The sequence below is a fragment of the Phascolarctos cinereus genome, unplaced genomic scaffold, assembly GCF_003287225.1.
Source record: "Phascolarctos cinereus isolate Bilbo 61053 unplaced genomic scaffold, phaCin_HiC Scaffold_5;HRSCAF=322, whole genome shotgun sequence".
Classification (NCBI taxonomy): Eukaryota; Metazoa; Chordata; class Mammalia; order Diprotodontia; family Phascolarctidae; genus Phascolarctos; species Phascolarctos cinereus.
The window spans coordinates 295,734,440-295,762,104 of record NW_027555958.1 but is presented as its reverse complement, the minus strand read 5'-3'; the positions used below and the strand labels follow the sequence as shown (position 1 = coordinate 295,762,104).

At 46.4% G+C, this 27,665-nt stretch overlaps 1 protein-coding gene across 2 annotated transcripts in view; it reads right to left on the bottom strand.

The window, feature by feature from the left end:
• Positions 1-5,053: 5,053 nt before the first annotated feature.
• The window catches only part of MPP2 (MAGUK p55 scaffold protein 2), a 37,181-nt gene continuing 14,569 nt past the window's right edge, over positions 5,054-27,665 (bottom strand). For both annotated transcript variants that reach the window (XM_020997719.2, XM_020997721.2), the window contains exons 4-13: positions 21,997-22,149; positions 21,230-21,379; positions 19,755-19,982; positions 17,913-18,044; positions 17,513-17,618; positions 17,356-17,424; positions 16,880-17,041; positions 13,173-13,375; positions 12,062-12,190; positions 5,054-7,225 (exon numbers count right to left, since the gene is read on the bottom strand). In XM_020997719.2, the coding sequence (XP_020853378.1) occupies positions 7,049-7,225; positions 12,062-12,190; positions 13,173-13,375; positions 16,880-17,041; positions 17,356-17,424; positions 17,513-17,618; positions 17,913-18,044; positions 19,755-19,982; positions 21,230-21,379; positions 21,997-22,149 (1,509 nt within the window). In that variant the 3' untranslated portion in view covers positions 5,054-7,048. The remainder of the gene's footprint in view (positions 7,226-12,061; positions 12,191-13,172; positions 13,376-16,879; positions 17,042-17,355; positions 17,425-17,512; positions 17,619-17,912; positions 18,045-19,754; positions 19,983-21,229; positions 21,380-21,996; positions 22,150-27,665) is intronic.

The following is a 27,665-nucleotide window of genomic DNA, read 5'->3' as shown; positions in this document are numbered from 1 at the left end:
AAAATAATCGCTGAAGAAGTGAGCAGAATCAGGAGAACATTGTACAGAGTAGCAGCCATGTTGTGCGATGACTAATATTGATAGACTTAGCCCTTCTCAGCAATACAAGTATCTAAGACATCTCTGAAGGCTTCATGATGAAAAGTGCTATCCACATCTAAAGAAAGAACTATAGAGTTTGAATGCAGATTGAAGCATACTATTTGCTACTTTTTTTCTTCTGTTGCTTTTGTTTCCTTTTTCTGGTGCGTCCTCCTATTGGTTCTAATTCTTCCTTACAACATCACTAATGTGAAAATATGTTTAATAGGAATGTATACGTGTAGCCATATCAGATTGTGCGCCGTCTTGAGGAGGGAGGTGAGGAGGGAGGGGAAGAAAAATTTAAAACTCAAAAGCTTATGGAAGTGATTGTTGATAATTCAAAATAAATTAATTAAAAATAAAAAATAATGATAATCACCAAATAAAACAGTATTTCAACCCAAGTCATTCCTTAGGGTTTTGGACGCTTTATCTTTAAGGGAAAAAAACCCAAGTATACAAGAATAGGTAGTTCAAAGGTGATCTATATAGTATAAATATACCACAAAGTAATGTCACCAAGGACATTATAAATAGCCTAATTTGGCCTTTGCCATGGAGAACAAAGAGAATGGAGTCAGGAGCCTTTTAAAGGGGTTCTTAACATTTTTGGGGGCAGCTAGGTGGCACAATGGATAGAATGCTAGGCCTGGAGTCAGGAAGATTCATCTTCCTGAGTTCAAATCTGGCCTCAGACACTTACTAGCTGCGTGACTTTGGGTAAGTCACTTAACCCTATTTGTTTAAGTTTCCTTATCTCTAAAATGAGCTGGAGAAGGAAATGGCAAATCATTAGCTGTGTGACTTTTGGCAAGTCACATAATCCTGTTTGCCTCAGTTTCCTCATCTGTAACATGAGCAAGAGATGGCAACCACTATCTGTGGTTGTGCAAATGGCAAACCACTATCTGTGTAACCCTGGGCAAGTAATTTAATCCTGTTTGCCTCAGTTTCCTCATCTATAAGATGAACCGGAAAAGCAAATGGCAAACCTCTCCAGTATCTTTGCCAAGAAAACCCCAGATGGGGTTACAAAGAGTCAGACACAACTGAAATAACTGAAAACAAAAAATCTTTTTTATGTCAGACCCCCTCTGGTTGTCTGGTGACGACTATGGACTTCTTCTCAGATTAATGCTTTTAAATGTGTCCAATCCCCTCATTTTACAAATGAGGAAACTGAATCCCAGAGAGGTGCTATGGACTTGAATGGACTTGCCCAAGGTCACCTAAGTCATAACTAGCAGAGATGACTGTCTAGCTCTAGCTCATCAGCCTGTTCTCTTGCCTGGTACCACCTGGCAGCTCTAACCGTGGACCTCACTCCTGAGCAGTCCCTTTGAGGACTTTCTGGTGAACCCTGCTTTTGCTGCTCCTTCTCTTTCAGAGCCTTGAATCTGGCCTTCCCAACATCCCCAGTCATCTGCCTAGGTCTTCATTATGGCTTGTTTCCAGAGTGATCCAGACTCTGAACTTTTCAAGGACTTCTCATCTGTGACTTTCTCACAGTCCCACCAACTCCCTAGACTTGGGAAGAGTCAATCAGTATGTACCCCTAGCTCAGATACAGCCCTTGCACCAGGGTGCCTCTCTAGAGTCTACATCTCTCTCCTAAAATTCGCCATTCTTCAAGACTCAGTGTCAAGTCTTGTGGTCTATGGCGTGAATGCAGCAAAGGGTCCATAAGGCCCCAAAAGAATGCTTTCCCCCAAACTAATGGATAGATCCAGATCTACCCCTTGCCTCACTGGAAAAGAGGCACAGGCCCACCCTGGTGACCGAGGGGCCCAACATCAGACAAGGCAGGGATAGAGAAGAGTGAACGTTAGATCTCTGGGTTGTGAGCTCAAGACCAGCATGGAGAGCCAGTAAGTATCTGAGATAGGATTCAAGGTCAGCTCTCTAGCCACCGTGCCACCTTGCTGCCCAAGTGACTTGTCTAGTATCACACAACAGGTTGGTGGCATGAGGGAAAGTAATAAACTGTTGTGGGAAGAGTGCCAGCTTTGGCTTTAGGAGACTTGCATTTGAATACCTAGCTTTGTGTCCATGGGCAAATTTCCTAATTTCACTGATCCCCATTTTCCTTACCAGTAAAATGCAACATCTACCTCACAGAGGTGTTATGTGGATTATAGATTTAGAATAGTCCCTTCCTTAGAGGTCATCTAGGGCCATTACACAGATGGGAAAACTGAGGTCCAGAGAGATTAAGTGATTTAGAGGCAGCTAGATGGTGCGGTGGATAGACTACACCTAGACTCAGTTTCCTCAACTGTAAAATGGGGATAATAATAGCACCTACCTCCAGGGCAGCTAAGTGGCTCAGTGGATAGGGTGCCAGGCTTAGAGTCAGGAAGACTTGAGTACAAATTCAGCCTCATATACTTACTAGCTGTGTGACCCTGGGCAAGTTACAACCTCTGTTTGCCTTAATTCACTGGAGAAGAAAATGGTGAGCCATTCCAGTATTTTTGCCAAGAAATGGCAATGGACAATACTGGGGTGCTATAGTCCACAAGGTCAGGAAGGGTCGGGCATGACTGAACAAGAGTTACCAAGAGAATTCTGAGTTGGTGGGGCTAAAAGGAGAAGAGTGAACGTGATCACGCTACTCCCTAGCCAAACAGAAACTGGTTCTGGATTATCTGATGTCACATTTCATCTGTCACCTTGGACTCTGAGCATGTTTCCTTCTCTCCATCACTCTGGAAGGGGCTTGCCTTTGTCTTACCTGATCTTGGACATATCATAAAGAGGCCTTTGTGGGAAAATACAGTCAAAGTAATAAAAGGAGAATGAAAGAGAAGAGAACAGAGACTGAGAGACAGACAGAGACAGAAAGGTGGAGAGATAGAGAGACTAGGAATGGGAAATGTTGGCTAGAGTTGAGGAATAAGGTAGTCAGAGGCTAAGAATAAGAAGCTGGGAGTGGGATGTGACTTCATTATTCTGAAAGTTCTTCAGATAGCCTATACATAAATACACACACACACACACACACACACACACACACACACACACACACACACACACCCCTGCCCAACCTGGTGACCTCCCCTCCTCTTCACCTTTTCCCAAGGAATGCTTAGTCCCCAGGAAGGGAATGGAGGTAGTAGGCAGTCTGACTGGTTGGATATTACCAACAGTGCAGGAGTGGGGCAGGAAGGGGAAGGGGGTGAGGAGAAACTGGGGAAGAGTGCAAAGGCACTCCCCTTGGGCATCATGGTAGGAAGGGGAAAATGAATGGTATCAAACCCTAATGTGCTGCATCAAGGCACCGTTCCTTTCCTTCTTTTCCTTTGGTGAGGCAATCGGGGTTAAGTGACTTGCCCAAGGTCACACAGCTAGTTAAGCTTCAAGTGTCTAAGGCTGAATTTAAATTCAGGTTCTCCTGACTCCAAGGCTGGAGCTCTATCCACTACATCATCCAGCTGCCCAGTAGGGTGCTCTTTTATTGGGTAGTTATGTTCCCATACCTCATGAACAGCTTCTTAGAAAGAGTATGGGATCCTCCCCAGGATGCTCGTACAGATATCAGGGCCTCTGTTGTTGTTGAATTATTTCAGTCATGTCAAACTCTTCATGACCCCATTCGGGGTTTTCTTGGTAAAGATCCTGGAATGGTTTGCCATTTCCCTCTCCAGCTCATTTGACAGATGAGGAAACTGAGGCAGACAGGGTCAAATGACTGACTTGCCTAGGGTCACACAGTTAATAAGTGTCTGAGGCCAGATCTGAACTCAGGAAGAGGAGTCTTCCTGACTCTGGACCCAGCACTCTGTGCATTATGGCACCACCTAGCTGCCTGGTTCCACTAATGGTCCCTATAAGAGGTACACCCTTCAGTTCCATGCAGCACTTGAAACAACTCAAACTATTCTCAAACTAGTCTATTTTCCATTATACTAGAGTCTAAAGATTATTGGTGTGTCTCCAGAGGGGTGTAGGGTGGTGACTGTGTGTATTGTGTATATCTTTGTGTGTGACTGCGAGGTTAAAGGCATTTGGGGGCTCAAGGAGTGCCATCCCTCATACTCACCCAAGCTCCCACTTATATAATGCTCCATTATACAGAGACTAAAGAGGCCTCACTTTCCTATAGAGATGGCCTGACCAATTTCCAGGCTCTCCCCAGGGAGAGGGTCTGCCTTGTCAAGGACAGCATTCTCTTTTTAAAGGGGAATTCTCTTTTATCAACTTGCCCACTGGACTAGTCTTGAATTTCCCTAAACAGAATGGCAGGTAATACCCCTGTCAGCATCAAGGCAGAAATAAAAACTGAAGAGCCCCCAACTTCTAGATTGTCCCATGTCCCAGCTCTTTCCCTCCCACCAGGCCCCTCAGGGAAGTAGAGGGCTGGCGGTAGATTCTGGGACTTGTACAGGTCACTCCTGCGGCATCTCTGAGAATGGGTCCCCAGGCTGGAAAGGGTCTAGGCTCAGTAGGGTTGGGGCACTCTGCTAGATTCCCTGGGCCCTGGCCAATTTTACTTCTCTGTCTCCCCTCTCATCCTTAGAGAAGCATCTTGACTGTCCCTCCCATGTAGATTGCTCTGGGGGAAAGGGCAAGTGTTGTAATAAGATCACAGAAACCAGGGCTGAAAGGGACCTTGAAGTCCTCAGCTGGGAATTTCTGCTAAAGGCTGTTTGGACCCCTCCTGGGGGTGGGGGAGGAGTAAATTATCTCCCACAATTAGGACTAGTTCAACAGGCTATAGGGAATCTCTTTTTCCCCTTCCCACTGGCTCTGCAGGCTAGACCAGAAGACAGCTGGGGATGATGGGAGAAAATTAGAGGGCAAAAAAAAAATCCCACAAAGGAAAAAAATGTACACATAGTGTATGCAGATCTTTACAAATGAGATGCAGAGAAGAAAACAGCTAGGAGAGCTGCTGGGGGGCCCTCTACATTTCATCTGCCTATGTTATGCATGCAATATTTACATATTAATGAATTTATTTCTACCATTTGTAATAAATAAGTCTGTTTATTCTCTTTTTACTTAATTCTCTTATATATTTCTCCTCCCCCTCTCAGGAATATGCTAATGAACCACTGGCCCTCCCAGGGTCCTAAGCAAGAAGGGGCACTCAGAAGGAATTAGGGAACACTAGTTTCCTGGGCCTCCTGGAAAGGGACATCCCTCCCTCCCCAATACAGTGGGGTAGGGTGGGGCACAGTGGTGCAGGAGCCAGCTTGAGCTGACATTGCAGCAAGAAAGATGAGGTTAAACACACAGAAGGACTAGGTAGGTCCTCAAGTTAGGGTAAGGATGTAGATTGGGATAAGAACTGAAGCCTCGAACACAGACACCAGGGAGAGGCTAGTTTTGTTGTGTTTTGTTTGTTTTTCCTTCCTTGCAAGGTTTCCTATTGATTCCTGTGGGATGAGAGGGCTATCCTATGGGAAAGCAGGGAAATAGATGAAATGACCCTGGGAATTCTAAGACAGCATTCTCTTCTTAAAGGGGAATTCTATTTTACAAAGTTGACCTCTGTACTACTCCAAACTCCTAAATTAAGGGGTCATGGTGAGCCCTCACATATTTGGAGGATGGGGCACAGAAATAGGGGTTGGGAGATAAAAATCTGACAATTTCTAAGACTCTGGAATGTGGGATTTCTCCCTAGTTTAAGGAGAAGGACCTTCACAATATAAAGGAGAAGTAGGGACCACCCACTCCAATCCTATTACAGACTCCAAAATTTCTCCTCTGGAGCCGAATAACCCATTCCTCCCTGAAAGAGAGGCCCACACATAGGTCTCACATACAATGATCAGTGTGATATGGATGGAAGAAGCTCCATTCTTCTTGCTTCATTCCCACTTAGCCTTCTCCATCCCACTCTCTCCAGGTCACTCAGGCCTCCTATCTCCACCCTCCTAGTAGGACTCCCAGAGCCAGGCCCTGTCAGCTGGAAAAAAGCAGGTCCCAGATTGCCTGGAGGGGTTAAGCCCTTGGTGAGACCACAAGGAATACTGGGCCTAGATTATGAGGCTGACTAGCCCCTCTCAGTTTTCCAAGTTCATAGAGATCTTCGACAGAAACGATATAGGAGGTCTAGCTTCCTTTCTCAAGGCCAAGGTCTTCCTGCCCATCCCAATACCTCCCAGGTGAGGCTGGGGAAGAACAGTGTTGAGGGGTCTGGAAGATATAGTAGGGGAGTCTTCGGCAGTGAGTTGCTGTGTACTTGGGAGAGGGCAGGGGAGATGGGGAGAAAGGTTAAGCCCTGGGAATCTTTCCCAATACAGATTCCATTCTGTTCTCCAGGAATGTCCAGAAGGAGGATGGTGCCCATTTCCCACCATGGGCCCTTCGTGTGCTTCAATCTTCCCCAGGCTTTGGGGGTAGCACCAGGCAGAACTAGCTCCTAGATGGGTCTGGACCAAATGGCCAGCTCATTTAAATGGTGACATAATAACTCTCCCATCCCTGGATCCCAGGATCAAGTGACTAAGTCAGTAGGAAGGGCACTGGGGTGGGGTAGATCTATGCTAACCCTGAGGAGAAAAGGTGACTAAATAAAGTGGCGGCAGGGGACCTTGGTGCTCACCCAAGTGTCAGCTTTTCTCATTTATGGACTGATGGGCACCTCAGGGGGCTTCTCCCCTTCCCCCACCCTCCTAAACACAGTTTGGTCCCATAGAGAGGTGTGGAGAGGGCACCAGCTAAGCTGATAGCTAACAGGCATGGGAAAAGTGGGCAGCACCTGGGCACTGAGGTGCCCCATGAGCATACCTCACCCTGACAGTGTTTTCTGCAGAGCTGATGCTAGCTTTCCTTGCCCACCTGGCATTTTATCCCAAGGAGTGGACACAGCTTCCTGAGGGAGCTGGGCTAAGGGACATGGGAACCTCTGCAGAAGATGCCCAAGGACACCTCCTGGCAGAGGATGAGGTCTGAGTGACTAAGGATTATGGAATGGGGATGTGGATCCCTGTGTCAGAGGTGGGTGGCAGGGTTAGTATACCCAGCTGACAGGCACCCACTGGGGTTCTGTCCGCAGCTTCTCCATCGCCGTCTGAAGCTCTCGGAAGGTTCTCTCGAGGTTGTCATTGACCAGAGTGAGGTCAAAGTAGTGGCCGTACCCTCTCTGGATCCGGCTGCTCTCTTCAACTGTCCGCTTCAAGTCTGCCTCCTGCAGGGAATCCACTGAGTCAGGTGCTCCCTTCCCATTCGCCTTCCCTCCCCTGAATGAGAAACCACCCTCCCCCCATTATTCCCCTTTGGTGACCTGTGAGAGAAAGCCACAGGACAGCTGGTGTGATGATTCTTTCCCCTCTGGTGCCAACCAAAGTGACCACCAACTCCCTGTGCTGAGGGCAGCTGGGCTCCAGGGCAGGGGCATTCCTACTTAGGCCCACTAAGTAATCACCATAGGCATCATAACTCATTATATAGCCCAAAACACTCCACACATGATCTCATTTAAGCCTCACAACAACCTTGTGAGGTAGGCTCTATCATTAGCCCTATTTTACAGATGAGACAAGTGAGGATTCAGGGAAGTTCAGGGTTTGGGTCAAGATCACATAGCTAGCAAGTATGTGAGTTAGGACTCAAACCGAGCTCTTCCTGTTCCAAATCCAGAGCTCTTTCTGCCACATGAATTCAACCTATGCCAAGCAAACCCCATCTCATACCCTAACAGACTGACTCGCCTTCTCATGCCATCTAGGCCCACAAACACCAGCCTCAGGTATCATGGCAACCCCAAGAGCACCCACTTATATGTGCCTATGAAGTGTCCTCCCCAATATGATAGTGCCCCCAGGGGACCCAAGACTTTGCTGCCAGACATCACCCCTGTACCCACCAGTAGAAGAAAGCCTGAAGATTGGGGGCAAAGCTGGACTGGGAGACTGGGCTGGGATAGAATCAAGGGGGAGGGGGAGCTCTTTAGCCAGAGAAGGCTCTTCTCCCTAATCCTGTCCCTCTCTTCCTTCCCTCTCTCTCTCAATCACATCCATCCTTGCCTTTCCTTTCCTCCCCTGCTCTCCCACAAGTTGAACTTGGAGCTTTTCTCTCACTCATTGCTGCTCCTGGGCAGGCTAGGAATGGAGAGGGAGAAAGCCAGGCCTTGGGAGAGGGACCAGAGGGACCCCTGCAAGGCTTGTGATGAGGGAATATGGGAAGACTTCCCTCTGATGACCCCCTTCCCACATTCTGAGCACTCCAGACCAGCAGCACCATCTGCCTCCTGCACCTCTCCTCCCACCAACCCCGACAAAGCTGCTCATTACTCTTATGGACAATATCCAATATCTGGGGAAGCCTAGCTTTGGGTCCCAAAAGGGTCATGGAGGAACCTGGAAGATCAGCTAGTCCAACCACCTCTTCTCTCTTTACACTCTCTCTGCTGGTGACCTCATCAGTTTCATGGATTTAAATTTCATCTCTTTGTAGATGGTTCTTAGGGGAGAGAAGGAGGGGGAGACAGAGACAGACAGAGAGAGAGAGAGAGAGAGAGAGAGAGAGAGAGAGAGAGAGAGAGATTCCCTGGATGTATTGTAGATGGATAGATAGATAGATAGATAGATAGATAGATAGATAGATAGATAGATAGATAGATTGATAGATCGATCCCCACTATTTTAATAGAGCTCCAGTCCCACATCTCCTACTGCCTAGTGGATATTTCAAACTGGATGTCACACTGGCATCTCAAACCCAACATGTCCAAAACACAGCTCACTTTCTCTTTGTGCTCCTCTGCACCTGATCCACCCCTTGGCATCATCCTCAGAACTTCTCTCTACCTGTCCCCTCACAGTCTCTTCTACTTCCCATGTCTCTTGCATCCATCTGTTCTCTCTGCTCATAAGGCCACTGAGTGCAGGTCCTCACCACCTGTCACTTGGATTATTGTAATAGCCTCCTAATTGTTCTCCCTGCCTCAAGTCTCTCTCTTCCAATCTACCCTTCACTCAGCTACCTAAAGTACAGGTCTGACCATGTCATTCTCCTACTTGATAAGGTCGAATGACTCCCTTTTTTTCCAGGATCAAATAGAAACTCCTCTGCATGGCATTTAAGCCCTTTACAACTAGGCTCCAATCCATTTTTTCCAAGTTGATTACACATTAGTCGTTTTACATACTCTATGATCTTGCCAAACTGGCCTCCTCTCTATTTATTCTTGTTGTTATTCAGTTATTTTTTAGTTATGTCTGACTCTTTGTGGCCCAATTTGGGGTTTTCTTGGCAAAAATACTGGAGTGGTTTGCAATTTCCTTCTCCAACTCATTTTACAGGGTTAAGTGACTTGCCCAGGGTCACACAGCTAATTAGTGTCTGAAGGCAGATTTGAACTCATGAATCTTCCTGACTCCAGGCCCTGGCACTGTATCCACTCTGCCACCCAGCGTTTATATAGGCCCCAAAGCAAGCTGACAGTGGCCAACACAGCTCTTTAGCTTAAATGGGCTTCTTTCTGCTCAGTAAGGTTTTCATTAATTCCTTATTGACTCTCTACTGCATTCTCTACAGGGGTGGGTCCAAGACTTTTCTACCAACTATAAATTCCCAGTTCCACTTAAATTCCCTGTCTCCTACGCTCTAAGAAGGCATCCTTGTTTCCTCCTACTTTACAGAGATCCAGGACTGGGGAACCTGTCCCATCTTGTCTCTGCTTCTCATTTCCTTCTCCTCATCTCTCCTGGGGAAGAAATGTCCCTTCTTGCCAATGCTAACCCTGCCACCTGTGCCCTCCAGCCTAGTTCTGCCCATCTCCCACTAGACCTTGCTTCATTTTTTAACCCCATTCCTTGCATCTTCAATCACTTCTCCTGTACTGGTTTCTTCCCCTGGGCCCCCAAACATGCTCAGCATTCCCTGTCTGAAGAAAAAAAAGTTGTTCTTGTCCCTTGGATACATCTTAAAAGGCCCTTTCACTTTTTATCTCTCTTTCGCTGCTAAACTTCTCAAGAAAATACTCTGTACTCATTTCCTTCACTTCTTCCTCACTTACAAATTCATGACCCAGCCCCTTACTACTGATTTCTGTCCTCGCCACCCTACCGCTACTGCTCCCTCCAAGGTCAAAAACGATCAACAGACAAATCCAATAACCTTTTCTCCTTCACCTCTCTGCATCTGGAACTGATTTTAACCTTTCTTCTGGTGATTCTGAGTAAGTCACTTAACCTCAGTCTGCCTCAGTTTCCTCAGCTACAAAAGGGGGATAATAGCAACTATCTCCCAAGGTATTATGAGGATACAGTGAGACAATATTTGTGAAGTGCTTAGCACAGTGCCTAGAACATAGCAGATGCCTAATAAATGCTTTTCTGCTTTCCTTCCCTAATTCCTTCCCCAATTCTTTCCTTTCCTTCTTTCTTCCCTCTCTCCTTCCTTTCTTCCCTCCCTCCCTCCTTTCCTTCCTTTCTTCCTTCCTTCCCTCCCTCCTTTCCTTCCTTTCTTTCTTCCCTCCCATTCTTTCTTCCTTCCCTACCTCTTTTCCTTCCTTTCTTCCCTCTTTTGCTTTTCTTCCTTTCTTCCTTCCTTTCCTCCCTTATTCTCACCCTCCCATCCTTCCTTCTCTCTTCCTTGCTTGCTTCCCTCCCTCCCATCTTTTCTTCCCTCCCTCCCTCTTTTTCTTCATTTCTTCCCTCTCTCCTTCCTTTCCTTCCTTCCTTCCTTCCCTCCCTCCTTTCCTTCCTTTCTTCCTTTACTCCCTCTCATCCTTTCTTTCCTCCCTCCTCCTTTTCCTTCCTTTCTTCCCTCTCTTCCTCCTTTCCTTCCTTTCTCCCTCCCTCCTTTTTCTTCCTTTCTCTCCTTCCTTCCTTCCCTCCCTCCTTTCCTTCCTTTCTTCCTTTACTCCCTCTCATCCTTTCTTCCCTCTCTTCCTCCTTTCCTTCCTTTCCTCCCTCCCTCCTTTTTCTTCCTTTCTCTCCTTCCTTTTTTTCTTCCCTCCTGCCTTCCCTCCTGCCTTCCTTCCTCCTTCCCTTTCTTCCTTCCTATTCCTCTCCCTTGTCATTTGTCAGCTCCACCCAGTTTTCCAACTAACACTTCAAATTTCACATATACAAAACTGCATCCATCATCTACTCCGCTTAATCCATTCCTCTTCCTGATTTCTCTAATGTTGGCAATGGCATCACCATCCTCCAAGTTATTCAGGCTGAGAACATGTGAGTAGCTGTTGGCCCCTTCTCTTTTGTTCTTCATGTTAAATCCATCACCAAGTCTTGTTAATTTTATCTCCCCAGTATCAAATATGTCTCCTCCACCACACTCCCAAAGTCATTACTCTAGTTCAGGCCTTCATCATGTGTCACCTTGACCTTTATAATTGTCTTCTAACTGGGCTCCAATCCATTCTTCACCCAGATGCCAAAGCAATCTTTCTAAGGCTCCATTTTATCCTGTTACTCCCTACCTGACAATTTTCAGCAACTGCCCATGCCTCTCTAATAAAGTTTAAACTCCTCAGCCTCACACTCAAGTCTGATCCAACCCCAACCTACCTCTGACTAGTATGTTCTCCTTCTATCTCCATCTGTCAAAGCCTGACCATCCTACAAGGACTCATTCAAATGCCACTTCCACCATGAAGACTTTGCTGATCTCCTAGACCAAGAGGGAATCTCTCCCTGTTCTGAATTCTTATGGTTCCTATATCTCTTATCACACTGTCTTGTATTATATTAGTTTATGTATATATCTCATATAATATCCTGGGAGGCAGGAATTGAGTTTAATTCACCTATTTATTATGCCCCCACTGGGCCAACCATGGAGCTTCTGTTTAATGAATATTTGATGAATGATGGAAAGGATGAACATCTGCCCAGACTTCCTTGGGCACCCCTGATCTGCTGCCCAGCCTCCCCACTAGTCACTGTATCCCTATTTCCCACTGTACCCTGAGTACTTCTTGCACCCCTCCCATTGGGCCAGCCCATCTATCCCAACCTTACACTTGTTTCTTCCCCACCCTGTACTCATCCCTTCCCTTCTAGCTCCCCCTCACCGTGAGTTGCTTGGTAGCCACCCCACTCTCCAGGGCAGCCCGGTTCATGGCACGCAGGGTCTCAAAGTCAGGGGCCTCAATGAAAACCACGTATGGGACAAACTCAGCAGTTCTTAGCACCTTCACTGCCTGAGGAGATAGGGGGGTATATTCAGCATTATCTCCTTAATCTTTATTTCCCTCCCTAATATCATATCTCTCACTCCAGGGGGATCTCTATAGCACCTTCCTACTCCAGAGTTCAGATGAAATATGAATGACCTTCAGCTGCCTTGGTAAAGAGAGAGCAGACAAGGGCTTCAAATGAGGATTTCTAGGGATGGGCGGAGGGTGTTCTATAAGGTTATAGAAGTTCCCTGAAGGATGGGGTATTGCCTATGGTCAAGAAAAGCATTAAAAGCAAATGGAATCAGATGCAGTGGACAAAGCACCAGCCTTGGAGTCAGGAGGACCTAGGTTTAAATCCAGCCTCAGACACTTAACTAGCTGTGTGACCCTGGGCAAGTCACTTAACCCCGATTGCCTCAACAAAAAAAAGTGTATGAAGTCAGAGCAGAGTTTGCTCCCAGGAAAAGGAGATGTAGGTATCTCTGAGTATCCATTAGGAAAAGAAGGTAAGAGAGGAAGAGTCATGGGAAAGGGTTAAGGGAATGGGGGAGGATGACCTAGGGTTGGTAATAGAAAGGGAAGGTGGGTCATAGATCATACACTGAGCACAATCATACATAGAATTGTAGGTTTAAGGAAGAAAAGACCTTAGAAGTATCTAGTCCAATTTTCTCATTTTACAGATTAGGAAACTGAGGCTCAGAGGTACTAAGTGATTTACCTAAGGTCATAGAGGCAGGAAAGTAGTCAGGCTGTAATTCAAACCTAGGGTCTCCAGGGATGGCAGTATTATGTAGAGTTAGAGAGAGTCCCCAGGGGATAAGGTGTTACCTAAGGTTGAGAAAAGGCTCTATGGTGGACAATATGGTGTTATATAGGGTCAGAGAGGGCCCTTGAGGATTGGGCTTCTGCCTGTGATTAGGAAGGACCCGTTTGGGGATTGGGATGTGGCCTGCAGTCAGGGAGGTGGCTAGCCTGGAGTGGAGGGCAGGTGTTGGCTTACCTGCGGATTGACATCCAACACGCACACCTTGCCAGCACTGAGCACATTTCGGATGGAATCGATTCGCGTGCCATACAGGTTCCCTTCATATTCCCCATGCTCCAGGTAGCGGCCAGCACGGATGTCAGCCTCCATCTCTGCCCGCGTCACAAAGCTATAGCCCTGGCCTTCCCGCTCAGTGTCCTTAGGCCGACGAGATGTGTCTGGCAGGCAGGGAGAGTGAGAAACATGCATGAACATATACTGAAGCAGCTAGATGGGATGCTGAGCTTGGGATTGGGAAGACCTGAGTTCAAATCCTGCCTCAGACACTTACTAGCTGTGTAACCCTAAACAAGTCACTTAACTACTCTCAGCCTCAGTTTCCCCATCTGCAAAATGGGGAAGGCCCAACCTGCATTGGTAGTATAATCCCTCTATGGTCCCCACTCTCTAACTAGGGTTGCTCAGGATCGCAGAGGGAGTAATACCTTGTTGTTGTTCAGTCATTTCTGACTCTTCATGGCCCCATTTGAGGTTTTCTTGTCAAAGATACTGTAGTGGTTTGCCATGAGGAAACTCAGGCAAAGAGAGTTAAGTGACTTGCCCAGGGTCACATGACTTAGGAAGTGTCTGAGGCTAAATTTGAACTCAGGTTTTCCTGACTCCTGGCTGGGTGCTCTACCCACTTTGCTCCTAAGGAATACCTAGGCTGCCCCTAAATACTGGTTAGATTGGATTGAACTAGGGCTGCTAAGTGGCGCAGTGGATTTTTTCCCCAAGGGAAAAAAAAAGAAAGAAAAAAGATTGGATTGAACTGAATCTCTTAGAAACAGTGTCCACTTCAGTGTTCAATTCAATCAGCATTTCGTATCAGACAATTAGAGCTGAAAGGGAGGTCAGAGGCCATCAAATCCAACCGATTCATTTTACAGATGAGAACCTAAAGCACAGAGAGATTAAATAACTTTCCTAGGGTCACACAACTAGCTAACCCAATCAATAAAATCACAGGTCCAGACCTTGTCCCAAACATGAACTTCATTTGCATTAACAAAAGTATAGCATCTCAAACAAGGAAGGTCCTAGCTCCTTCATCCTGGCCAGATCCCATTTAGAATATTTATTCAGCTCATTTTAGGAGCGACACTGTGTTCTGAGATCAATGTGGATGTTGAGAAGACTGCTGATTAGGAAGTACAGGTGTTTAATTTGGACAAGGGAAGACTTAGGGAAGACATGAGAGCTATCTTTAAATATCTGAAGATAGCACATGGAAGAGCGAATAGACTTAGTCTGCTTGCCCTCAGAAGGGCCCAAGGGTAGAAGTTATAAGGGGATAGGTTTGGGTCAATATCAGGAAAAAAAAACTTCCCAGAGAGTGAAGCTCTGTCTCTGGAGATATAGAAACACACAGGGGTTAGATGACTTCTGAGGTCCTTTCTGTCTGGAGACTGTCTTGTCTCCTAAGCTAGACCACTAGTTCCTTGAGGAAGCCTGGTGCTCTATCCACTGGGCCTGGAGTGAGGAAGATGAGTTCAAATCTAGCCTCAGATATTTCCTAGCTATGTGACCTTGGCAAATCACTTAACCACTGTCTGCCTCAGTTTCCTCATTTGTAAAATGGTGATAATAACAGTACCCACCTCTGGGGCCTGTTGTGGGGGCAAAGTGAGATGTTCAAAAAGCACTTTGCCAACCTTAAAGTGCTAAGTGAATACTCGATATTATTATGATTGAAGGGAAGGGAAGGACTAAGAAAGTCACATCTCAGTATACCACCTGGATCAGGGCTGCAGAAGCCTCCAAGGCTACCCCTGAGTCCTAGATCAGTGGTGGGCAGCAGTCCCCAACCTGAAGGTGCAGTACCCCTTGTTTACCAGCAGAGGGTGCTCACTCACCAAACGATCAGGCAGAACAGCAATTAAAAATGATAGCTAACATTCCATAGCCTCTTCTAAATCCATAGGATTTAGAGCTAGAAGGGACCTTGTAGATCATGGACCCCCAACTCTGTCATTTTACAGATGAGTAAACTGAGGCCCAGGGAGGGGCAGTGACTGGCCCTTGGTCACACAGATAACATGTAGCAAAGTAGCATTCAGTCCCAGATGTATCTGACTTCGGGTCTTCCTAGTATGATGATGATAACATTACTATTAGTACTTATATATAAATTCTATATAAATATATTACATATTATGTGTAGATGCGTGATATATTATATGTGATATGCCATATATAAATAATAACTTGTTTGTATCATATATAATTATTATGTGCCGCTAGATGGTGCCATGGTACATAGAGGGCTGGACCTGGAGTCAGGAAGACACATCTTCCTGAGTTCAAATCTGGCCTCAGACACTTACTAGTTGTGTGACTCTAGGCAAGTCATTTAACCCTGATTGCCTCAGTTTCCTCATCTGTAAAATGATCTGGAGAAGGATACTCCAGTATCTTTACCAAGACAACCCCAAAGGGGGTCACAAAGATTTGGACACGACTGAGAAAATGTATATTATATATCATTATAAACATATAAATAAAAGTAATAAAATCATAAATTGAAAACTCATTACATTCTATATTTTGTATTCTATATGAAATGTTATGTATATAAATATATACATTATATATTTACATAGTGATTTTAGGTTTTTTTAAGCACTTTACCAATACTATCTCATTTTATCCTCTGAGCTAGGTGAGAAAACTGAAGCAGACCGAGGTTAAGCAATTTGCCAGGGGTCACACAGCTAATAAATGTCCGAGGGCAGATTTAAACTCAGTTTTTCCTGACTCCAGGCCCAGCTCTACTGCACCACCTCGCCACCACTAATGGATGACCTCACTTTCCATCCATTGATCAATGTGACCATAAATCCACACTGACGTCTCCCTACTCCCTCTCAGCTGCTCCAGCCTCCTGTCTCTCCTCTCCTTTGTTCCTCCACATTTACTTTCCCTCTATGGCTCTATTTTCTAAGTAGGGTTACTGAGGGCCCTGGAGGCAGGTATACCTAGGCTGGCCCTAAACGCTGGTTAGATTAGACCGATTTAGATCCTTCAAACACAGTTTGTTATTGAGTCATTTTCCAGTTGTATCTGACTCTTTGTGAACCCATTTGGGGTTTTCTTGGCAAAGATACCAAAGTGATTTGCCATTTCCTTCTCCAGTTCATTTAATTTTTTTTCCAGCTCACTTTACATATGAAGAAACTGAGGCAAACAGGGTTAAGTGACTTGCCCAGGGTCACACAGCTAGGAAGAGTCTGAGGCCAGATTTGAACTCAGGAAGATGAGAATTCCTAACTCTAAGGCCCAACACTCCATTCACTGCACCACCTAGCTGCCCCTGTCCAACACAATGCCCACTCTAATTCAATCAACATTTCATAAAATCAGAGAATTAGAGTTAGAAGGAACTTTAGACAATCAAGGCCAACCCCTTCATTTTACAGATGAAGAAATTGAGGCCCCAAAAAAGGCTAAGCGACTTGCCCAGGGTCACACGGCTAGTATCTAAGGTGAGATTTGAACCTGTGTTCCTAATGTCAGGTCCAGCTTTCTACCTACTATTCCACACTGCCGCTTCCCACAAGATACTGATCTGGGTGCTAAGGAGAAACAAAGATAAACGAATGCCCCTGGGACTAATAGCTGAGCCTAGTTCTCAGCCTGGTGGCCTTTCTTGGGGTATGGCGCCCATCCCAGGGTCAACTCACAGGGCACAGTGGTGCCATAGCGGTCTTGGTCCCACATAATAAGCTTGTTCTTCAGGCTACGTCGCCCCACACCCTGTGCCCCAATCAGCACCAGGGTTTTCCGGCGGAAGGGGGGCATCCGGGCCACTTCCTCATAGATCAGAAGTTCATGCCGATCGAACTCTGTGAGCATAGAGACAAGTGTACCGCCCATCAGGCCAGCATGGGTACAGCAGGGCAAAAGGAAGAAGTGGGCAGGGTCACAGAGGAGTATTCAGGGAGATGGACACAATGCCCATGGGAGGTGTCTAGGGGTCCAGCGGTCATGTGTCTGGTGGTAGGAAGTGCCCAGGAGGGAGACCTGAGGTTAGTGGCCAGGGGCAAGGTAAACACGGTCTAACACTGAAGAATACAGTTTCTATGCAGCACCAAGGGAGAGAACGCTGGGGCTAAGGTACAGGAAAAGATGGGCAGGGCCCAGGCATAAGGGCACCTACCTGCATTCTTGGTAGTGAGATACATCATTCTCTTCTTCTTCTTGCCTGAGATGCTGCCACATAGGGCCCCTGGAAATGAGGAGAGGAGAGATGGGTAAACTTGGAAGTGCTCTCATCACATCCCAAAGCTGGCAAGACTTACCCCAAAAGTGCTTACCTGAGGTTGGTGTCATCTCCAGGTCTCTCTTGACAAAGGCCTTCCGCTTCTCTTCCAGCAGCTGGCTAGGGATAAGCCCAGCACTGCCCCCCTCTACATGGCATGCCTGAAACACCCACCCATGCCCACTAGGCTTAAGAACTTTGGTATCTCCCCTGCTCCCCTTCACTTTCCCTCCCATCTCACCGGCTTCTGACATCCTCCCTCAGGAAGAGACCAGCCTCAGAGGGGATGTTTGTGCTTCTTCCTTTCCTGCCAGCTGTACCACCCCACTTGCTCAACTGGATTAAGGTGGACCAGCAGAGGGCTGATGGGGGAGGGGGGGATTTGAAGCACCCCTGGGGCAGAGGGCCTGGCTTCCGTGGGGCACTGACATGGCCAGTGCCCTGAGGGCACTCACTTGCCACCAGTTAGCATCATCCTGGTTAACAATCTGGAGCAGGTCCCCAGCACAAAAACGTAAGCCGGCCTCCTTGCAGGGGATCAGGCTGTCCCGGGCTGGCTCATAGTCAAAGTGGCATTTGACAAACACCTGGGTGGTGGAGAAGGGAGAGAAGCACGTATGAATCAAGGATCATGGTAGGCATAGTGTCAATAAGGGCACCCAGGAGTGGGATGGTAAGGAAAGGATAGGTGCCCCTCCCCCTACCTCAAGGGTACCCAGGACCTGAGTAAGGTGCCACCCCCTAGCCTCTAAAGTCCCAGGGACAAGGTAGGGGGGAAATGAGAGTACACACAGACAGGCACATTCATACACACCAGCCCTTGCCCCTTTAAGGGGGTACGTCATTGTCTCTGCCTGCTCTGCCATCCACTGCCAGGCTCCTTTCACTGCCCAGAACAAAGGGCAGTGGATTAGTTCTGGCTTTGTCCCTCCCACTTATGGGCAGGGTTATTCCTCCTCATCTCCCTCTAGACACTCTAGTGGGAGAAGGAAAGGCTGATGCCCACACCAAGACGGGTTCCTCATTCTCTGCCCTCTCCTGCCCACTGGGCTTAGGTTATAATAAAGCATTTTCTAGATGCTAACCTCACAGGCTTCTGGGAGACAGCCAGGCCTGGAGAGTTTCTATCTGATGGGAGAGGAAGGCCCTGGGTGCTTATGCTTAATGCCAGAAGGAGAAACATTCCACTCGGGCTTATATGTATATATGCCACACACATATGCATATGTACAAGGAAATACATGAATCTGCAAATATACAACGGGCAAGTAGGTGGCACAGTGGATGGAGTGCTGGGACTTAGAGTCAGGAAGACTCCTCTTCCTGAGTTCAAATCTGGCCTCAGACACTTATTAACTGTGTGATCCTGGGTAAGTCACTTAACCCTGTTTGCCTCCATTTCCTTATCTGTAAAATGAACTGGAGAGGGAAATGGAAAACCACTCCGATAAATTTGCTAAAAAAAAACCCTCCAAAAGAGGTCATGAAGAATTGGGCACTACTGAAATTACCAAATAACAAGTTTGCAACATGTGTATATAAGTGCTCACATACATGCAATGGCACACACATATGTACACGGATGCACATGCCTATACAAGAAATATGTTGTATACATGGATGTGCATGCATGTACAAGAATGCACATATGTACAAAGATACACACAGGTGTATAAGGATGCACACACTTATATACAATTTTGTAAAAGATAACTGACATTTTTGTGCCAGCTTCAGGTTTGCAAAGTGCTTTACATTCATGATCTCATTTAATGCCCAACAATCGCCCTATGAAGTTGGTACTATTTGTATTACCTCCATTTTACATATGAGGAAACTGAGGCTCAGAGAGGTGACTGGCTGTGGTCACCTGACCAGGAAGCTCTGGGCCAGAGGAGGGTTTTGAACCCAGTCCTCTGCTGACTCCAAATCCAGCGTTCTTTACATCACATTTGCCTCTGCATATGCATGCATACCCATGCCACCTACATATCTGTGCAAGTATGAATATGTACATGTTACATGCATAGGCTCTGTGCAGGGATCCTAGTCTCCTGCCATGAGCACATATGGGTATACACCCTACAAACCCCTGCAGCCAGAACATTCATGCATGCTTGCATACACAGATCATACCTCACCTCCAAGACACACACATATTGGGGAAGGGAAAAGGGTCCACATGAAGTGCCCCTCAGAACAGCCAACAATGTGGGGGGGGCAATCAGGTATAGAGGGAAAGATACCAGGGTCCAGGGAGGGAGGCGGATGGGCACAGGTGCCAACCAGATGCCCACCTGTCGAGGCAGGTGGGGCTCCTGGTAACTGGGCAGGATCTTGAGGATGACACTCCCACTGGCACTTCGAAGTAACTCCTGCAGCCCCCGGGGGTCACTGCCCACAGGCTGCCCGTTCACCTCCTTGATGACATCGCCCACGTGCAACAGGCCCTGCTGGGCCACCATGCCCCCGTGCAGGATACGGGCAATCACCAGCTCTCCACCCTCCACTCGGAACGTCACGCCCTGGGCAAAGCAGGAAGAGGAGGAGGGTGGGTTAAGGAGCAGGCTTAAGTCTGTGTACCCTGCTGTCTAAATACTCTGGCCTTCTCTCCAGAACTGTCACTCCCTTCCCTGATTCCCACCTCCTGCTCAACTCTCAGGAGACTGGGTATGGTGGGTTCCCCACCCTGGCTCAACCTTAAGGCCCAGGCCCTCAGCTACCCAGCAGGGCTTCTTCAAACAACTCCTCCTCCTCCTCCTCCTCCTTTTCCCCCTCTTCTTCCTCTTCCTCCTCTTCCCCCTCTTCTTCCTCTTCCTCCTCTTCCTCCCTCCTCCTCCTCTTCCTCCCCTCTCACCATCCCCCTGGGCTAGAAGCCAAGGTTGAGAACATCACCACCACTCCTTCTCTTATTCCTTCCTCCTACTGATCAGCTTAGATGAAGCAATTAATAAGGCAGCACTAACTGGGAGAAGGGGGAAATTATTATTATTATTATTAATAATAATAATAATAATAAATAATGGAGTCTATAAAATCCTTCAAGGTTTGTAAGCATTTAAAATTGTCTCATTTGCTCCTCAAAGCTCCTAAATGAGGCCCTTGGGATCCCCACAGCTGCTGGAGCATCCCCCACCCCCAAAGTTATCTTGCATATAATTATTTTATACCTACTTATATGCATCCCTTTTCTCTCCCATTAAAGAATATAAACTCTTTGAGGGAAGGGAGTGTTCTACTTTCATCTGTGTTGAGTGTATCCCCAGTGCCTGGCATATAGTAGGTGCTTAACCAATATTTGTTGAGTAATTAATCTTCACAACAAGTACACAGGTGTTATTGTCCCCATCTTACAGATGGGGAAACTGAGGCTCAGAAAGGTGAAGTGCCTTCTTCATAACCCCACAACTGGGCATTGTCAGAGGTAGCATTGGGACCCAGGTCCAGTCCTCTTTCCATTATATCACACCAGTTTCTTCCTGTCTCTACTTACTTGCCGGCCAAGGGCTCTGGGGCATGCGTGTGTTCCCAGGTGCTGGAATTTCTGCATTTTCTCCCTTGGAATTATGGTTAGGCCCTCCTTACTGGTGACCCCCTACTTCCCTCACTAGCCCGCTCCCCAGCTGGCTCTACCTCTCCGACTTTCCCAAAGCCCTTCACAATCCCTCCTTTGGTCTGCTCTGCAATCTCACCCTGGGCATGGTATGGGCATGCCCTCCCCAGTACCCATGGCTCTCCCTATTTCCTTTACCTCCTACCCCAGCGCCCTCACCAGGTGCTCTCCTGCAGTCTTTCGGATGCCCACCATTCGTACAGCATCTGGAGGGACAGGCTGGTTGTTGAACATGGGGTCTAGGCCAGGGCTGGGAGGTGGTGTCTCATAGCTTTTTGATGCCACGGAGTCATGCGTCTCCAGGAGGGACTAGGGAAACAGAGCAGTCACAAAACAGCAGTGCTCAGCTTTCCCCTGCCCCAGAGGCCTTCCCGTCAGCCCCCAGCTGCCCCCTCCCTGCCCATCCTCCTGATCCATCCCTCTGTCCCAGGTCTCCCTCATTTGAGTCAGACTCTCCTCATCCAATTCCTTTTCTTTAGAATCCTGCCAGATCCCCCTGGGTACCTGCCAGGACCCTGACCAGATCACCTCCATCTGAGCTGATCCCATCAACAAATCTCTACCCAAACCCCAAAACCTATTCAGCTTCCCTTCCCGGGTCCCCTGTCCTTCCCACCTGGAGACTCCTTTCACTCAACCAGATCCAACCACTTTCTCAGCCCAATCCCTCAGCCAGGGCTCCATTCCCTGCCCCTACCACAACATTCCACCAGCTGCTATGCCAAGCACACCTAGAGGTGCTACGCTGAAATTCTTTGGCACAGAAAGTGATTCGCCCCTAAAAAGATGGTAACTTGGGCTTTCATCGGTGTAAGGGGTTCAAGGCCTGGAAAAGCTTTGAGGTTTTTCCTAAAACTCTTCTAGAAAGTCCCTTTGCCCACCCATCAGTATTCCCCACACTCCTGGCCTGGCCTGGGGCCCCCCACCTGGAAGTGTGGCTCCTGGAGAATATGGGCCAGTTCAGCAGCCGTGCTGCTCTGCTCGGCCAGCTCGGCCAGGTCCCGAAGAATCTCCTGAACCAGCTCCAGGTTATTGTCCCGAACAGCCTCCAGTTTGGTCTCTTCCAGGCGTTCGTGGGCCTGGTGGGAGGGAGGAGGAGAGGAAGAGCCTGGGTTACCTTCTACCCCCACCCCACCACAGGCCCCTTGTGAAATTAAAGACCCTTACAGGGATCCCCTCCTTGGCACCTCTCACTTGGCAGTTGGAACACCTCCACCCCAGTCACCTATTACCAATTAACAGTCTGGTTGGCAGAGCCCCCCTGCCCCCACGCACACACTTAGACATTCATATACCCACACTCAATCACCTACACAAACTCACATATGCACACTCAAACCTTTCCCCTTACCCTGACTAGTAACTTCTTTTCTTAGCTGACACCCAAATCAAGACAAGGAGAATCTAGTGGTCCATTCAATTCCAAAGTAGTTCTGTGTCTTTGGGTTACTCTCATGGACATCAATGTAGAAGTCTTAAAATTTTATAAACCATGCCCCTGTCCCTTCCTCATTCTGGGTATCTCAACTGACTATTTTGAATTTATTGCGGAAAATTGTATAATATATTGGTCTAAGCCTGGTTTCTGCCAGACTGCTTTCCATTTTCCCAGCAATTTTTTTTAATCAATTAGGGACTTTTTCCTTAGTACTTCGCATTTTCGGATTTATCAAATGCTAGATTATTCTGATTGTCCCTTGTCTAATCTAGTTCATTGTATAGTAGAGATCACAGCTGACATTTATACAGGGCTCTGTGATCTATAAAGTGCTATGCACATCTGTGAGCAAAGGTGAGGGTCACAACAACCCTTTGAAGGAGATGCTACAGGTATTTTTATCTCTGTTTTACAGATGAGGAAACTAAGGCTCAGGGACTATAAATGGCATGTGTATACTCACTTGGATAAGAAGCATCAGATTCCCAGCTGCCACTATCCATTACATCACACTACCTCTCAAATAAACACCTACTGAACAAGCTAGGATCTGGGGAAAATCCAATAGCATCTCCACCCTGGAGGAAGCAGGCATTAGGAGGAGGTCAAGCTCCCACTGATCATTGTAGGACTCCATTATTTGACCTGACACTATTCTTTCTTTTTTTTCTTTTTTTGATTAGGCAATGAGGTTAAGTGACTTGCCCAGGGTCACATAGCTGGTGCATGTTATGTGTCTGAGGCCGGATTTGAACTCAGGTCCTCCTGACTCCAGGGCCAGTGCTCTATCCACTGCATCACCTAGCTGCATCCCCCCCCCCAACACTACTATTTCATCTAACCTAGAGGCAGCTAGGTGGTGCAGTGGCTACAGCACTGACCCTGGAGTTGGGAAGACTAGAATTCCAATATACTTACTCAGATATACTCAGGTACTTACTAACTGTGTGACCCTGGGCAAGTCACTTAACTTGACTTCCTCGTTTCCTCAACTGTTGTTATTTTTTCCAGCTATGTCTAACTCTTTGTGACTTCATTTGGGATTTTCTTGGCAAAGATACCTGAGGAAGTGGTTTGCCATTTCTTTCTCCAGCTTGTTTTATAGATGAGGAAACTGAGGTAAACAGGGTTAAATGGCTTGCCCAGGGTCACATACTAGTAGCTTGCCATTTCCTTCTCCAGCTTATCTTACAGATGAGGAAATGGAGGCAAACAGGGTTAAGTGACTTGCCCAGGGTCACATAGCTAGTAGTTTGCCATTTCCTTCTCCAGCTTATTTTACAGATGAAGAAACTAAGGCAAACAGGGCTAAGTGACTTGCCCAGGGTCACATAGCTAAGGAAGTATGACTAAAACTCTTCTGTAACAAAGCATCTGTTAGAATTCTTTACAGTACAGAGCAGTATGACTGGAAGACTGCCTAGAATGCAAGTCTGGAAACTTTACTAAATGGTTTTTCTTCCTTTCTTCTTTTCCTTTTTTTTTTAAGTTTATTTTTGCTCCCTGATACCCTGGCAGCTCTGATCTGTGAGGGAGCATAGTGTGATTTTTTTTTTTAAGCATCAAGAAAGATTCAGAAAGCCTGGATTCTGGTCCTGACTTAGACTCATTAGCATGAGCATATGACCAAAGTGGATTAATTCATCCCCTCTAACCTCAGTTTTTATATCGGTAAATGGAGATCTCTATTACAGTGGGTACCCACTGTCTACCTCCTAGGGTGTTATCTTTCTAAGTGCTGTAAACCTGTATAAGGGATTAATTATATCATCCTCTGATAGGATGGATAGGGAGTGGACCTGTGATTTTATTGATATACAGAACCCCAAGTGATTCCTTCTCCTAATACAGATGGACACCTTCTCTGTACCTTGTAATCTGAGAGTTACCCAGAATAGCTGGACGAAAGAGGTGATAGAGACCTGGCCTCAGAACCAGGAAGACCTGACTTTCAATCCCACCTCAGACACTTACTAGCTGTATGACTCTGAGCAAGTCACTTAACTTGTCTGGGCCCCAGTTTCCTCATCTATAAAATGGGGGTTCATTTTATATCATGGGGTTCTGTAAGTATCAATTGAGAGAAAATTATAGAAGGGGCAACTAGGTTGCACAGTGGATAGAGCACCGCCCCTGGAGTCAGAAGGACCTGCCCTCAGACACTCACTAGCTGTGGGACATTGGGCAAGTCATCTAACCCCAATTGCCTCAAGAAAGAAAGAAAGAAAATAATAGACAAAGGACTGTGTAAACCTTAAAGAACAGTATAAGGGTTGGCAATTATGACTATTATTAGAGCCCTGTGATGTTAACTGACCTGACCGGGAGTTGCACAGCTACTACGTGAAAGAAGTGGAACAGGTCTGCCTGGTTCTGAGGCCAGGTCTCTATATACTATGTGACTGTCCACTATCTCATTATCAGAGAAAGAGAGGCTAAATGAGGAAATAGATGAAGACAAAGATGGTAGGTTCATAAAAAGCTAGAAGAGCCAGTTACACACATAGATGATGGCGTCAAGATCCAAAAAGACACTAACAAGCTAGAGCATTGGGATGAATCTATTAAGATGAAATTCAATAGGAATAAATGTAAAGTCTAACATTTGGGCAGCTAGGTGGCACAGTGGACAGCACCAGGCTTAGAGTCAGGATGACTCATCTTCCTGAGTTCAAATCCAGCTTCAGGCACTTAAACTAGCTATGCGACCCTGGGCAAGTTATTTAACCCTGTTTGCCTCAATTTCCCTATTTGTAAAATAAGCTGGAGAAGGAAATGGCAAACCACTAGCTATGTGACCCTGGGCAAGTCACTTAACCCTGTTTGCCTCAGTTTCCTCATCTGTAAAATAAGCTGGAGAAGAAAATGGCAAACCACTAGTTGTGTGACCCTGGGGAAGTCACTTGACCCTGTTTGCCTCAGTTTTCTCATCTGTAAAATGAACTGGAGAAGTAATGCAAACCACTCCAGTATCTCTGTCAAGAAAACTCCAAATGGGGTCATGAAGAGTCGGACACGACTGAAATGACTGACAACAACAAACTAACACTTGAGGCCAAAATATTAGCCTCAATTGCACAGGATAGAGGAAGGTATGGATAGGCAGAAACTTGTCTGAGAAAGATCCAGGGGGGTTAGTGGACCACAAGTTCAACAGGAGTCGTCAGTGTGATGTGGTGACCAAAAGAGCTAAGGCAGTCATGGGCCACATTGAGGAGCACAGCCTCCAGGGACAGGAAGGTTCCTCTACACTCTGCCCTACTCAGACCCTATATGGAATACTGTGTCCGATTCAAAGTGCCATATTTTAAGAAGGAAACTGATGAACTGGAGAGTATACAGGGAGTGGCAACCAGGATGGTCCATGTTCTATGAGGAATATTGGGAAATTGGGAATATTTAGCCCAGAAAAGAGAAGACCCAGCAGGTATATGGTAACTGTTCAGGTATTTGAAGGGGTGTTGTGTGGAAGAGGGTATCCCTGTCTATCGATGTATTCTATTTTTTCCCAGGAGCCATCAGTAAAGTTATAAAAGGGCCTTGATGTCCGAAAAACCTTCTAACAGTTAGAAGCATTCATCCAAAGATGCAACAGGCTGCTCTGAGAGATGGTATTGTTGTGGTCCAGTCATTTTAGTAAGTGTCCAACTCTTTGTGACCCCATTTTGAGGTTTTTTTGGTCAAGATACTGGAGTGGTTTGCCATTTCCTTCTCCAGCTCATTTACAGATGAGGAAACTGAGACAAACAGGGTGAAGTGACTTGCCCAGGGTCACACAGCTAGCAAGTGTTTGAGACTGGATTTGAACTCAGTTCTTTCTGACTCCAGGCCCAGCACCCTATACACTGTGAAACTGAGCTAAAAGGCAGTAGGTTCCCCTGACTGGGAGTCTCTAAGCATTTGTCAGGCATGTTACAGTAAGTGACATGTTTTGGATGGGGGGGCAGGGCTAGCTGGTCTCTGAGGTCTCACAGATTCTAAATATTCCAAATTCTAAAATAAATAAAATAAAATAAATTCTAAAATACCATGAAGTGTACCACCTTCTTTTGTCTGGACACATGTAGGACTATGTGTATGAAATGGTGCATGTGCTGTCAGACGGGGTCCCTCTTTCAATTAGTGTGATTTAACTGTTTTTTCTCATCACAGGAAGTGGAGGGAGAGAGGTGGAAGAGTATATTTAGAAATGACTGACATAAAAGATGTGTTGTTAATTCAGTCATTTCAGTCCTTGTCCAACTCTTCATGACCCCATTTGGGGTTTTCTTGGCAAAGATACTAGAGTGGTTTGCCATTTCCTTCTCCTGCTCATTTTACAGATGAGGAAACTGAGGCAAACAGAGTTAAGTGACTTGCCCAGGGTCACACAACTAGCAAGTGTCTGAGGCCAGCTTTGAACTCTGAAAGAGGTGCCTTCCTGACTCCAGGCCTCAGAAACCATTTAATTCAACCCCTTCATTTTACAGATGAGGAAACTGAGGCACAGAGAGGTTATGTGATTTGCTCAAGATTACACAGATAGTAAGAGAGGAAAACATATTCCCCTCAAATACAATCTGTATTTCCAGGGCCATACTTAATTTTTTCCTTTTTTAAAAAATTTTATTCATTTTAAATTTAAATACAAAATAAGAAAGGGGGAAAAAAAGAACATTTCTGCCTACACAGCTGAACATAAAAGAAGATTCAATATAAAACAATGTTTCCATTTCTCAAAAACCCATGTAATAAATCCTACACATTGTTTTTAAAGCAACCCAACTTTTCTGTGCTTCCTTCTAGGTTTTCTTTTGCTCTCTGATGCATACTCATAGTTCGAAACTGAAAGCTTCTTCCAAAGGGCACATAGCATTTATAGTACATAGCTAGCATTTATATTGTGCTTTCAGGTTTGCAACACACTTTGCAAATATTATCTTATTTATCCTCACAACAGTTTTGGGAGGAAGGTACTATTTTCATCCTTATTTTATAGATGAGAAAACTGAGGCAAACAGGACAAGTGCCTTTCCCGGGGTCACATAGCTACTAAGTATCTGACGCTGGATTTGAACTCGGGTCTTCCTGATTCTAGGCCCAAGCCCTGGGCTCTTCTGGGGCACCCAGCTAACCTTGAGTACAGAATTGTAAGCCAGGTATCACTCCCATAGGGTG